The sequence below is a fragment of the Notolepis coatsorum genome (assembly GCF_963971535.1).
Source record: "Notolepis coatsorum genome assembly, chromosome: 1".
Lineage (NCBI taxonomy): Eukaryota > Metazoa > Chordata > Actinopteri > Aulopiformes > Paralepididae > Notolepis > Notolepis coatsorum.
The window spans coordinates 149074548-149089450 of record NC_140165.1 but is presented as its reverse complement, the minus strand read 5'-3'; the positions used below and the strand labels follow the sequence as shown (position 1 = coordinate 149089450).

The 14903-nt window shown below is 41.9% G+C and overlaps 1 protein-coding gene across 1 annotated transcript in view; it reads right to left on the bottom strand.

Moving 5' to 3' along the window:
• The window catches only part of slc15a4 (solute carrier family 15 member 4), an 80104-nt gene that overhangs the window by 55143 nt on the left and 10058 nt on the right, over positions 1-14903 (bottom strand). The window contains exon 6 of the mRNA XM_084325776.1: positions 10659-10839. Within this exon, the coding sequence (XP_084181902.1) occupies positions 10659-10839 (181 nt within the window). The remainder of the gene's footprint in view (positions 1-10658; positions 10840-14903) is intronic.

The window sequence follows — 14903 nt, the reverse complement described above, 5'->3', positions numbered from 1 at the left end:
GCTAATGGGCCGCCCAGAGCCGGTCCAGCGCTCACCAGAAACACGCATTCTTCTTTCTTCTAACCAGCCTCTCATCTAAAGATCCCACGGTCCAATCCCTGGGTATTTTGCGTCAGAGCTACTTTTGGACATCTAAAGGGCACTGAGCCCTTACTAAAGCAGATTAGTATATAAAGTGAAAAGAAAGTGATCAAACGTGATAAAAGAATGACTTCAAAAGCAATGTCACAGTGTGGCTTTGCGCGGCTGCCCCAGCATGAGGCACACTTTGTGGTAGACCGTTAAAACGAGGGCAGGAGTCAAGACGGCATGGCCAACTTTGTGGACATGGAGTGGGAGTGCAGGGAAAAGGATACAGTACTGCTCTAGCTAGTGCCCAGCTGTCTCTCTGTGTCTCTCGGGTCTTTCTGTCTGTATTGATTGATGAGTTCAGCTTCGAGACAGACACTAAGGAGACATAGGCCTACAGTGTACATCATACATTATACAGTATACTGTAAGGCCAGCAGAAGGGAAACAGTTAATAAGCCAGATACAGAAACAGATCTCTAACACCCAACTATCACTGTAATTCATTATCATGTAACACTGAAAAGAAGTAAAAAAAAAAAAAAAAAAAATATATATATATATATATATATATATATATATATATATATATATATATATATTTTAAACTAAATAAGACTCGTGCACATCTGGTTGGACCCCGAGGAAGCGATAGCGAAACGCGTTGTGCAACAATAAAAAAGCAAAAACCAGTCCTGTGGAGTGTGCGGTCCCTTCTTTCCCTTGAAGGTATTCTCCTTTTAGTTTATATATATATATATATATATATATATATATATATATATATATATATATATATATAATCATTTGATTGTATATTTTCATGAATTAATAAACAAACTGTAAAATTGGGTCCTTGTAACATTTGGCATGAGAACGCTACCCGACATAGAGTAACTGTTGTTGATTGCAAGGACTGCAATTCTGTTTACAAACCTATTCTAGGCTTATGTTTGGTTCAGAGTGCCTCAAATGATTTTGGTCGCATTTATGACATAAGATATAATAATTCTAATTACGTTGTAAGTACTAGAATAATTGTAAATACATTGTAACTTTTATAAACTAATTGCAGACAATTAACAACTCCCCCTCTCCTGAAACTGCATGTGTACGGTAGTAGTAGTGCTAGTGCACCTTTAAACCACATAGCTGTGCTGTTTATCCAGTCAGTTTTGACTCCAGTGGCCCAGACCAGAGTAAAGGTGTGTTGTGCACTAGTACTATGATCATATGAGAATGGTAACAATAAGTAGTAGTAGTAGTAGTAGTAGTAGTAGTAGTAGTAGTAGTAGTAGTAGTAGTAGTAGTAGTAGTAGTAGTAGTAGTAGTAGTAGTAGTAGTAGTAGTAGTAGTAGTAGTAGTAGTAGTAGGATCAAATTAAATATAAAATGAGGTAAGATAAAATAGTCAATTATTTATAGAAAGTGTCTTGCGTATAGTGTATGTGCAAGTTAAGGTGCAGTGCAGGGTGCGTGTGTTTTTTTAAGAGGTGTGTGTGTGTGTTCAAGAGTAAAACATTATTGTCCTTGTTCAGGAGTCTTGTGGCTTGTGGGGAAAAAGCTGTCCCTGAACCTGCTGGTTCTGGTCACTGGTGTAAATTCAGTGTGGCAAAATAAAGACTTGAAATACTTTTGAATATGTTGTTTTTCTCTTCTTTTTTCCCCCTCTGCTGTGGTTCATTAATAACAGAGCGGTGGACTGGCCTCCAGCAGAGCCAGGTTCTCAGAGGGGATGGGGGGTGGAGGGGATGAGGGGGTGGGGGGGTGGAAGGGATAAGGGGGTGGAGGGGCTCGTCTCCCAGACCCTCATTATGCTCTGATCATCACATCGTTACACGGGGTGCCACATGGCGCCTCTGGATCACCCTCACACCACTCACACAGATCTATGCCCTGCGCAGCAGACCGCACTCGCAACGTCTCCGAGGATAAGGCAATCACCAGCATTGTGTGTGCATGGGGCTGTGCTGTTCAAAGACACACACAGTGCAGCAAGACTAACTGTACGCAGCTAATATGGTTAGTAGTGATGGAATAGATAATATAGGCTGAGTTGTTATCATATTACATTAGTATTTATATTGTAGCCTCCTCTGCCCAGGAGAAAGAGGAAACTATCCTAGTGTAACTTGCAGTATAATTACACCTGCCCTCGCTAGGACTGCAGTGCTCCAGGCAAACCATTTATTTCATTCCCTTAACCGCAACTGAAGAAGTAATAAACACAAGTGGTCGTTCCCTGAAGTGAGCCCAATATAGACCTGGCAACGGTGCACTAATTCGTAGCCCGGGAACTTGCAAGGATCCCTGATATTGACGAAGAGGTGAGAAATTAAAACCGTTCATAATTTTTTTTTACATTTATTTCATAAAAAAGTTACAGACAAGACAACACTAACAACAATTTAACTTAGAAATGCGTCATACTCAGACAGTTACCAACTCCTTTAATTTCAAGTTCTTCTGCAGGCTATTTCAAGCAGAGGGAGCACAGAACATAAATACCTGGAACAGACAGCGAAAATACATCTTGAGATGTGGGACAATCGTTTTTTTTTCTCTGTGCAATACACATGCATAGGTAGGAGGGAGATCTACCCAGAACAGCTTTATAGATCAAGGCATACCAATGTCTGAGGCTACACATGGACAGAGGTGGCCAACCCACCCTGGAAATACAGTGTACAGTGATGACTGAGGGCGACCTACCCACTCTACCATGCTCTCTGAGTCAGAAGACTCCCCATTTGCAGGTAGAGTGGGGGGGTTGTCACAAAGTCATAACAAATCTCAAAGGACTGTGATAAGCGGTATCTAACATGCACATACAAAATATCACCATAATCAAAAAACAAAAAGGTAGAGGCGACCAGCCTCTTCTGGATTCAAAAGGAAAAGCAGGACTTGTATAAGGACTTAATAAAACCCTAACTTCAACCTCGGTTTCTGGTTTAAAAGAAAGCCATCAAGCCAAATACAAAGATATTTTTATAACAGGTGACAACCTTCATCTTCTTGCGCCGGGTAGCAAAAATAAAATGTTTTCACGTCTCCTCCTAGCAGTTCAGAGCACCATTTACTTGGTCTTGTGGAGTGGAGAAAGCTGAGACTGAATTATATTAAAAAGCTGACTGCAATTTGCAGCAAGTGTGCAATGTTGCTTTCTGAAGCCAAACAGATATTTTGATAAAATGGCATTTGTACATAAAGACTCTTTCAACTGTGTAAAAGGTTTTTCAAGGATCTTATCTGGGACTAACAATTTAGAGAAAGGCCTGTGATTCAGATACGTGAACCTTTTAGCAGAGAGAACATAGGCTGACTTCCATATATTGGGAACCTCATTAGAGATGAAAGGATAAGGCCAGTGTAATTTAATTTGTGTTCTTATTATCAACACAAAAAGACCAAAGCCCACAATGCATATCTTTTCTATATACTCTTCCTACTCCAGCCCCATGATCTCTCAAGCCACACATCCCCATTGTATGCCAAGAAAACATTTAATACAGCTTGCAAGAACATATTTCCAGTTTAATAAATATAAAAATATATTATGATGAAAAACAGGGACATTGTAGTTATTTCAAAATGTACTTCAAAAGGCAACAAGCTGAGACACTGGTATCGAATCCGGCTGTCAGCGTTGCCTGCGGCTTGGCCGGCCGTCATACTGGCTCAATTGGCAGTCAGCGGGAGGGAAGCCGGTGGGTGGTAAGCCGGTGGGTGGTAATCTGGTCGTTGTAAACAGCGACCCCTACAGGCCGGTCAGGGCGCCTGCACAGCGAGGAAGGGAGATTGTGAGGGTAGTGTGAGCCTCCCACACGTTACACCTCACCAATGAGAGTCCGCGCTGGCAGGTGAAAAGAAGTGGCTGGCTGACTCCGCATGTATCGGAGGGGACATGCGATAGTATCTATCAACCCTCCCTAGACCGACCAGTGGGGGGCACATGCGAGAAACGACCAGGAAGGGGAGGGGGGAATTGGCACGACTAAATTGGGATGAGAGGTGGGCGGCTACGTGGCGTAGTGGGCAAGGCGCTCGCCACGAAACTGACGAGCCCAGCGCTCCACATTTCAGTTTAGCTGGTCGTCCGTACTAATACACATTGGCCGTATTAGGGGGTGGGAAACTGATGGGTGGGGATCGGGCGTTGTGGACAGCGACTCCTACAGGTCGGTTGGTGCGCCTGCGCAGTAGAATCAGGAAGTGTCGGGGGCAGCGTGAGCCTCCCACGCGTTACTCCTTGCCACTGAGAGATCAAGCTGCGCAGGTGAAAAGATGCGACTGCTGTTACCTCAAGTACCGGAGGGGACTTGTGCTATGTATGACTTAGTCCACATTGCAGCCGGCTTGTGGGAGGCAAGAAACAGCGTCCGTGACAGGGGAGGGTTGAATTGGATGATACGAAATTGGGATGGGAGAAAATATAGAAAATGGGAGAAAAAGTGGATAAAAAAAAAAAAAAAAAAATTGGGATGAGAGAAAAACACAGAAAAACAGGAGGAGAAAAAGTGGATAAAGAAAAAAAAGGCAACAAGCTCCATTGATCTATCAATGTACAGTAGTGATAATGAAACTTAATCGAGCTGCTGGACCCCCCCCCCCCCCCCCCCACCAGGCAGGACACTACATGGGAGTCCCCTGACATTAAAGTGATATTGCACTGTGATTAATTAACAGGAAGAAGCCTGATAGGTGTTGCGACCCAGTTTCGTCTGTCTCTGGAATTTCTGTAGTGATATTACACGTTTGTTTCCTCCCAGCAGACTAGAAATTCCATATTCAGCACATTCAAACTAAGACTGCTAGCAACACTGTTTACTGTCATTTATTCCAAGTTTGGTGTTGCTATTTATAAAAAATAAGTAATGCCATCCTTTTCCAATTAGAGAGTCAGAAAATCGGGAACAGTATGGAGAAATTCATGGAGCAGCTAATGCCGAGGGGTTATTTCTTCTGGCGATCTGAGCTGTACCACAGTACAACAAGACTTAAAGATGCAGTCATGTGGGGAAATCCTAGCTAATCAAACTACTGTAATGATACTGTATATTCAGGCAATGTTTCAAATGAAAACGTGCATCCAACAGCTTTTGGACTGAACAAAAAGACACTATTCCAGTATCTCAGACCTGCAGCTCCATTCCTGTCCTCCTGAGAAATTAAACATCGTAGGGCCAAATTCTAAGGCAATATCGATGCACATTAATGGATTTTCAAATTCTGGGTTCACAGGAAAGAAATATGTTTACCTCATATGGGGTCATTTGCCAAATGGTTGGGGAACCTCTGCTGTAGTCCCCCGCCCCTCCCCACTCTATATGATAATAATAAACTTTATTTGTATAGCACTTTTCATACAGAAATTGCAGTTCAAAGTGCTTCACAGCAGTAAAAGTTACAGGCATAAGCGAGCATAAAAAAGATAAGAGAGGTAGTTAGCAAGGTAAGGTAAATCACAGTTTTTCACATTAGGATCTAACATCCCAATATGCCTCTCTGTTTATGGTTTCATTCAGTAATAAAAATTATAAAATAGAATAGACGGAGTAAAAAAGCATAATTTATTAGAGTGTTGGCGATGTAGCTAGGTCCCTGTCCATTTAGAGCTTTGTATGTAAGGAGAAGTAAAGGACCTTGAAGTCAATTCTAAATGTCAATACAAATATATAATAAAAAGTGCAGGGATACAGCACTCTAAATGTCAATTTACACTGGACTGGTATGTATTATCAGATGACCTCTGAGGCCTAGTCCAAAAGAAAAATAATAATAAAAAGAATCCCGGTTCAATTCCAGCTCCTCCCGGGCAGCATGTCGAAGTGTCCTTGAGCAAGACACTTAACCCCTAAATGCTCCTAATGAGCAGGTTGGCACCTCGCATTGGTTGCCTCTGCCGTTGGTGTGTGAATGTGTGAGTGAATCGATAAAAATGTGAGGAACAGAATTGTAAAGCACTTTGGATAAAAGTGCTATATAAATGCACCATTTACCAAATAAATAAATTCAAAAAATCCCATTCACACCAACAGTGTTTTAGAAAATCCACACAACACCATAAAAACACTCACATGAAATGACCTTGATGGGAGGCTGCAGGGAGCTCTCCGTGGTCCTGAGAAAATACTTGTTTTTCAAAAATGTCCATATACGTACGTATGTGTGGACAAGGCAAATAGTCATGATGTTAGCACCATGTATTTTTTTAAACTGAGTACATAAAAATCTTCCCCCTGGCAGGAGTTTTAAAAAAAAGGTCCGGTTTCAGCAGTTTATGTGTGGACCAAAAGCTGAACTGCATAGAAATATCTGTGTACGTGTGGACATGGCCTGGGTTTACAGAAAAACAGTAGTACCTAATACCAGTAGGCATGCTTCTTCAGTCTTGGTATGACCCCATTCAGCTCCTCCAGTCTACCCTATGGTATGACCTAGGGCTGTCTTAAATACTTCGAAGCTTCGTTCGATGGGCATGGGATTCGAATATGAAAATAAAATTCGATTATAAAAAAAAAAGGAAAACAAAAATATGAATATATATATATTTTTTTGGAAAATCAACTCTGCCTCTCTTTGTTAATTACAACAAGCAATGCTGTTTGTTATTTAAGATGAGGTCGGACTCGGCACTGACAGATTTGTGTTCATTGTGCTGGTTTTATAAAGCCTCAAATGACGGCTTACAATATTTCATGAAAGCAAAGTGTTTAGTTTGTCTAAGATTTAAAAAGGTTTAAACTTTACAGCACTGACAAAGTTGAACAAAGTGCTGTACAAGTCCCACAACATAAAAAATAAAAATAAAGAAAAATTACTTTTTTTTTATTAATTTTATTTTATTTCGAAGCTTCTAATTAAAATCGAATCTCGGCTCCGAAGCTTCGAATTCCAAAAAAAAAATCGAAGGTCAGCCCTAGTATGACCCCATTCAGCTCCTCCAGTCTTCCCTATGGTATTACCCCATTCAGCTCCTTCAGTCTACTCTATGGTATTACCCCATTCAGCTCCTCCAGTCTACTCTATGGTATTACCCCATTCAGCTCCTCCAGTCTACTCTATGGTATTACCCCATTCAGCTCCTCCGGTCTACTCTATGGTATTACCCCATTCAGCTCCTTCGGTCTACTCTATGGTATTACCCCATTCAGCTCCTTCAGTCTACTCTATGGTATTACCCCATTCAGCTCCTTCAGTCTACTCTATGGTATTACCCCATTCAGCTCCTCCAGTCTACTCTATGGTATTATCCCATTCAGCTCCTCCAGTCTACTCTATGGTATTATCCCATTCAGCTCCTCCAGTCTACTCTATGGTATTACCCCATTCAGCTGCAGGATATTTCCTCATTTCTTTACTTGGACATGTAATATTATACAATGAATCTCCAAGTGACCTAAAACTAAGAGGTAATGACTATTTCTGGGCCTTGATAGTTTTTTTGGTGTGATTTACAGTATATCCCTGTGTTTTGTCCTAAAGTTGTAGTTTATGAACAAATGCCAACTAATCCTGGGTTTATTCCTGGAGTTGTTTTTCCCCCAAAAAGGTGTGAGAATTCGGTACAGATGACGTACTGCTGGTCTAATGTATACTTTAAAAGAAAAAAGGGTTGCCTTTTGTTTCTTAGACTAGTAAACTTGGGCCAGTTTGATGATTCTTGAATATGTGAGCTGCAGCGTATGACTGACCTTTCACCTTTTTTCTGTGGAAAAACTACACGCGTTGTAGTTCTTTCTTAACGAAACACTGCAATACATCACGTGTAAATAGTGAGATCTGTCCGCTATGACTACACTCCACATATGATTCTAAACTGAATTTCACCATGTTAGGGGGGAAATACAAGGCATAGCGATTTAGTGATATAGTAAACAATCTATTTAAAACTCACTAAATATTCATTATTCTTCACTAACTGCTGTTAACCGTGACTTGTTGATACATGTTCAAATATGAATTAGCAATCTTGTGATGCCACCCAGTCAATACTCAAAAGGTCAAATAGGATGAAACGTGGGGAGCTCCAGTAGCTCACCGCATATCTCGGCGCCATTTTTGCGTCGGGGAAAACCGTGTTCGTCACGGATCTGGGGGACACGAGTTCGATTCCCGGACCCGCCGTCATTTCTCAGAATGTCTTCCCCTGCTCTACATCCCGTTTCAACCTGTTTCTGTCGGTCATACTTGACCAGAAAAGCGATAAACGCTAAAAAATAAAGTAAAAAAAGAGGATGAAACGTGTTCATATTCTGTGAGTGCATCTGAGGGGAAAATACTGCTGCAATTAACAACAGAAAGGACTGATTGGAGCGCCCCAGTGGCAAACCACATAGCGCGCTCAGCCGCGACACGGCCGACCCGGGTTCGACTCCCGAACCCGTCGTTATTTGCCGAATGTCTTCCCCCCACTCTGTCTCCCGTTCCTCCTCTGTCTCTCTCTACTGGACTGCCCAGTAGCAATAAAGCGATAAAACGTAAAAAAATTAAGAAAGAAAGGACTGATTGTAGAAAATAGAATGTGCATTATGTGTTAAACAAATCCTCCAGATGTATTTTAAACCGAAAAAAAAACGGCTGAAAATGTACAGGAATCGCTCCTACTTTACTCACTCTGCTAAACGCTCCCTAGTCCAAATGTCCATTCTCCCCTTGTTTGACTATGGTGATGTAATTTACATGCAAGCAAGAGTGTCCTTGATCGCCTTAATGTTTTGTATTTACATTTATCCAAAGCGACTTACAAGTTCTGTACGACAAGTCAGCAGGAAGGGTACAACTCTTGTAAGAGTATTGCTGAGCAATGTTCAATCAAACAGTGCTGTATCACAAATGTCCTCTTTTCAACACATCACTGTGACTTTGGACTCAACAGGAAATTAATTGGCTTACACTAATTTACAAAACCCTGCTTGGTCTGACCTCTCCTTATTTTATACACCAGTTCAATCGATCTACTCCCTATAATACCAGAGCTGCTCATCATATCTCACTAGATGTTCCCCGTTTTAATACTTCCTTTGGACAATCTTCCAATTTGCTGTTCCCAGCAGTTGGAACGAGATGCAAAATACCTTGAAAATGGACAAATTGATCCCACCTCACTACTTCTAAGGACTCTTTACACACACCTGCAACTGTCACCCAGCCTTTTAACTGACATGTAAATAGTCTGTTCTGCTTCATGTTTTATATACATTGAAATTTAATTTGGTTGTTTGTTTGGTGTGTGTTTGAATTATTTCCATTACCTCTGTGATGTATGTATCATCTGTGTTCAATAGTGTTATCTGGATTGTTCTTTTTAGTTTATAATATATATATTTATTTTATTTTTTTCTCTCTCTTTGACCTCTTTTGTTTTTGTTACCCTTCGAGAGGCCCTTTTGTTCTCTCGCTTGGCTGTTATTGTAAATAAGAATGTGTTCTTAATTGACCTGACTGGTTTAATAAAGGTTAAATAACCATTTTAATAAATAAAATGGCTTAGCAGCATTTGAACACCCTGAACTTTACCCGCATTGAGAATGCAAAGATCTATGGATATGCAAATTGATTTTTTTTTTTTTAAAGCACCCATAGATATTGACCAGGAATTCCAAGTCGGCATCTTATATTCTTTCAAGGAATGTCAATACCTACTCAGCTTTCTGTATATGGCTATTGGCTATGCTGAAGCTGAAGCTGAAGTTGTCAAGTTACCACATATTGGACCATGAGAGGTTCGACCTATTAGTGGCATCACACATGCAAGCAATGCAGGAAGAATGTGGGAAAAAATCTTCTTCTGACAAGTTCTGCACAAACAACAATTTGTCTGGTCAAAGTCATTAACCATTAGAAAAACACATTGTTGAGTGGAGGGGATCTTTAAGGATTCACCTTTTCCTGCCTTGAGCCTCGACTCACTCAAAATGTTTTAGCCAGAATATATCAATGCCGCTGCTCCCACTGACAGCCTAGGCTGAGATTTTATTTAAAAGATAATCCACAGGCTGGAACCGAATTGGACCGAGCAGTGCTGTCGGATATTGTGCACGCAGTCAAACGGAACCAAAGTACGCTCCCCCCACCTCTGTGCTCTACAGCTGAGGAAATAAAGCACACCTTAGGGCTTTTTTTTTTTATACCATGTCTGTAAGATAACAGCTTAGCAGAGTGGTGTTTCTATAGGGAGAATATTAATACATCTGACAGACTACCTGCTGGGTCCTGCAGACTAACAAATAACACTCTGAAGGTCAACTCATCTTAGCAGAAAACAATACATCCCACCAAAAGACATCTACAACTTCACAAATACCAGCATGTCCCTTTTCTGAACCATGTTTGTGAAGTCAGTGAAACTATGTTGATGAGCTTCAGCTAAAAATGTCACATGGTGTAACGCTGCATGCATGGTGTTTGTTTGTTTGTTTGTTTGTTTGTTTGTTTGTTTGTTTAGGAGGCCCTGGACTGCTTGTGACATTTAGCGTTGTAAACAAAGCCACACCAGACCAACTGTTGGGAGCCGGGGGTGTTTGCGGCGGCCTACTGATTCATGCGACAGTGGCATGAGAGGGCATCGTTTGTTAGCACACTCACCCGCCGCCACGGCAGACCACATGACAAAGAACATCCCCACCGCAATCCTCTTGAGGGAGGAGGGCAGCAGGCCCCGGCGCTTCAGGATGGGGTCCACCACTTTGTCCTTAAGGGGGATCAGCATGAGGATGAGCACGGCGTCGAACATCGTCAGCCAGGCAGCAGGGAAGCGGAACGTGAACTGTTGGGAATCCAGAGGAGAAACATGAGGGGGAAAACGATGTAAGAGAAGCACAAGCCATGAAAGACAATACTGAGAATGTCAGTGCACTCCAGTCTTCCTCAGAGTGTGTGCGTGTGTGTGTGTGGGGGGGGGGGGGGGGGGGGGGGGGGGGGGGGGGGGGGGTATATTATGTCCTCGATATTGCCTTGGCGCCCCCAGGTGGTCAAAATCCAAAATAAACCCTATGAAAGGAATGATGTGATTGCAACACTGCCATTTGTGGAACTAGTTCATTATCAATTACTATATTATAGAAATAATAGATGTCTAACCATTAAACATGAGCAAATGGTTTGAATGAAACATTAAGCACCACACACAAATATTATAGCAAAAATGTATAAAACAGAAAAAGGAAGGGGGGTTGACAGTTCAGACAATGAGCTACATTTATTACTAATTAAAGGAGCAGTTAGACCTTGCAAACTGATTCGATGTATAAATCAGACAGAAAGATCCATTCTACGCATAGAACACATCTAGAAATGTACAGTAGGCTATACTGAATCTTCTTGGGTGAGCAATGATGCAACAGCAAACTGCCAAGAGATCTGCTTTGCAATTCAAATTCCAAGTACCATCTGAGAGCTCTCAAAGTGTGTCTAGTTCTGCACATTTGATAGTTCCATTTATTCAAACATTTAATTTTCAGGTCTTAAGAGTAACCGCTGACAATTTATACGTTGTGCCTCATTGCCACCACCACACACTTTGTTCCCTCATTATCATATACAAAATAAAAGAGTACAAAGTGAGACTTTCTTGTACTTATAGGCTCTCTATATACCATAGGGAGGCCCAGGGCGTAGAGCCAGGCAAACCCAATCCCATTGCCAAAAGAAAGTCTAACATGCCTATAAATAATTATACTACAGAACTTGTATTGTATGTATTACATGTCCCATAATGGCCCCAAACAGCATTGCCAACTTCAACAGATCCATGTCCCATTGTGCGAGCTCCAGGTATTGACAATGCCGATGCTACATACCCTACCACATGGCCACTAATGGCCACCACAACCCAACGTGTAGATAGATAGGAAGTGAGAGCCAGCACATCACCAGGGTTATCAAGTGGGCACCTCCCTTCACTGGTGTTTCATCGTTAGGCCCACAACACCTCGGGAAGGCTCGACAGTTAATGGACCTGTCTCAAACCCTGCCCTCTTTTCTTGATCCTCCAATCACAACTGTCGCTTACCTCGGACAAACTTGGTTTGTCCGAGGTAAGCGACAGTTGTGATTGGAGGATCAAGAAAAGAGGGCAGGGTTTGAGACAGGTCCATTGCAGCATTCCAGAACCACCCCCCTCCATGCTAGCTCTCATGTGCATGATACCCACATGAAGAACTATTCCTGATAACAATATCGCACATGAAACAGAAACAAAAAAGAGAAGAAAAGGAATACTCTTAAAAGGCACATCACTAAAAAAAAAAAACAATGTTGATATATTTCAGTTTTTGGATGTGTGTGAGATTTTGTGCAAAATAAATCAGAATTGTGTTTTGGTGAAGTGCCCCTTTAAGAATACAACTAAGAAAGTTAGCTGACTAAAGACCAAACCGACTGATTAATTGACTAACCGAACAAGCAGCCCTCACCCCAGCTACCCGCTCCCTACAATATCATTCTTACAGTTGAAATGAAAAACAGGTGATGAGGTGAGGCGAGGAAGCAAATCACAGAGGCAAAGGCATCAAATCTCACGTCCCTTTTGATCTTGACAAGTGCAGACAGAGGCTGGTAGCAAAACAAAAATGGCTTACCGGTAGTTCCCTTTTTCTAGTAGTAGAAATATAGCATGTGAAGAGGAAAAGCTGTCAGGTCTCCACTCAGGTTCCTTTTTTAATCTCAACGCAGTGGAAAATGGATGAACAAAAATGTACCAAATTGTGTCATATGTTCCCATGAGGTTTCCAGAGCTGTATATCATAATACTGTGTAATAAAGATATGTATGCATAATAAAAAACCCATTTGATTGTTTAGATTTTCAAAGCAGTGTTACGGTCCACGTTATATTTTCACTTTTAAGTTATACACTTTCCTGCATCACCTCAAAAGTGTGTGCCAAAGAGAACTGAATATGTGGTGGCATTAGACACTGAATGTCCCAACCAAGCCCACATAACTCTTAGGACATCATTTTTTATGTTGTGGATCAATAAACCAAGAGGCGCTGAAGTCTACAGAGCTCCCTTGAACTCACTGAGAACCAAACAGCAGACACATTTCTATGTCAATATTACCAATGTCAATATGATTTGTATAAATACTGTACACACATTTCTATCATAATAGAATTTTGTACATACTATTTTTGTACATACTGAAACAATGTTAGCCCGCCGTTAGCCCTGTGCTGCGTCATTGTCACATGCAAGTAACGTTACCTAAACAAACTTTGCATGGCCAAAAAAAGAAAAACACATACAAATAAATTATGAGAAATAATCAGTGGGTTACATCTACCCAGTTTTTCTCATCGAACAGACACCGATATGGTCACTGATATATTGTGCATTCTGTTGGATAATCGGGTTCTCAGCCAGTAATCTCTCTGTTTCCCGTGATGTCTGCGTTGTGTTGTTTATACCTTACTCCTGGTACTGGCTGGCTCCCTCTATCTCCCCGGTAATGCATCCGACTCAGAAGAAAACGACACACTGGAAACGTGATACCTTCTCCTTGATGTTGATGTTTATTCCATAAACATAGCCTCTGTACCAGATGGAAAACAGTTCTGAAAGGTCTTTGAAGGTCTATTGAATTCCTTAATTCTACCGGTCTCTCCTGCTATCAGTTCGAAGATGGTTGAGGCCTAGTGGTTAGCCAAAAGCCTTCCCTGTTAGCCGAAGCCTTCTACCTCGAGGCTAAGGGGGGAGGGGAGGCCCCTCCACCACCCTCCAGCTATTGCTCTGTCTCTCTGTCAACGTGTTTACGCGTCAGCTTCGTTTCCTAGTCTGACTCAATCCGGAAAACACCCCCAGCTATAAAAGTGTATTCCTACCAGATACACACCTACAGCACACCAGCAGTTGGAGAGAAGCAGGTCTACATGTAGTACAGTACACTAGCAGTCAGAGAGAAGCAGGTATACATGTAGTACAGTACACTAGCAGTCAGAGAGAAGCAGGTCTACATGTAGTACAGTACACTAGCAGTCAGAGAGAAGCAGGTATACATGTAGTACAGTACACTAGCAGTCAGAGAAGCAGGTCTACATGTAGTACAGTACACCAGCAGTCAGAGAGAAGCAGGTCTACATGTAGTACAGTACACTAGCAGTCAGAGAAGCAGGTCTACATGTAGTACAGTACACCAGCAGTCAGAGAGAAGCAGGTCTACATGTAGTACAGTACACTAGCAGTCAGAGAAGCAGGTCTACATGTAGTACAGTACACCAGCAGTCAGAGAGAAGCAGGTCTACGTGTAGTACAGTACACTAGCAGTCAGAGAGAATCAGGTCTACATGTAGTACAGTACACTAGCAGTCAGAGAGAATCGGGTCTACGTGTAGTACAGTACACTAGCAGTCAGAGAAGCAGGTCTACGTGTAGTACAGTACACTAGCAGTCAGAGAGAAGCAGGTCTACATGTAGTACAGTACACTAGCAGTCAGAGAGAAGCAGGTCTACATGTAGTACAGTACACTAGCAGTCAGAGAGAAGCAGGTCTACATGTAGTACAGTACACTAGAAGTCAGAGAGAAGCAGGTCTACATGTAGTACAGTACACTAGCAGTCAGAGAAGCAGGTCTACATGTAGTACAGTACACTAGCAGTCAGAGAGAAGCAGGTCTACATGTAGTACAGTACACTAGCAGTCAGAGAGAAGCAGGTCTACATGTAGTACAGTACACTAGCAGTCAGAGAGAAGCAGGTCTACATGTAGTACAGTACACTAGCAGTCAGAGAGAAGCAGATCTACATGTAGTACAGTACACTAGCAGTCAGAGAGAAGCAGATCTACATGTAGTACAGTACACCAGCATTCAGAGAGAATCAGGTCTACGTGG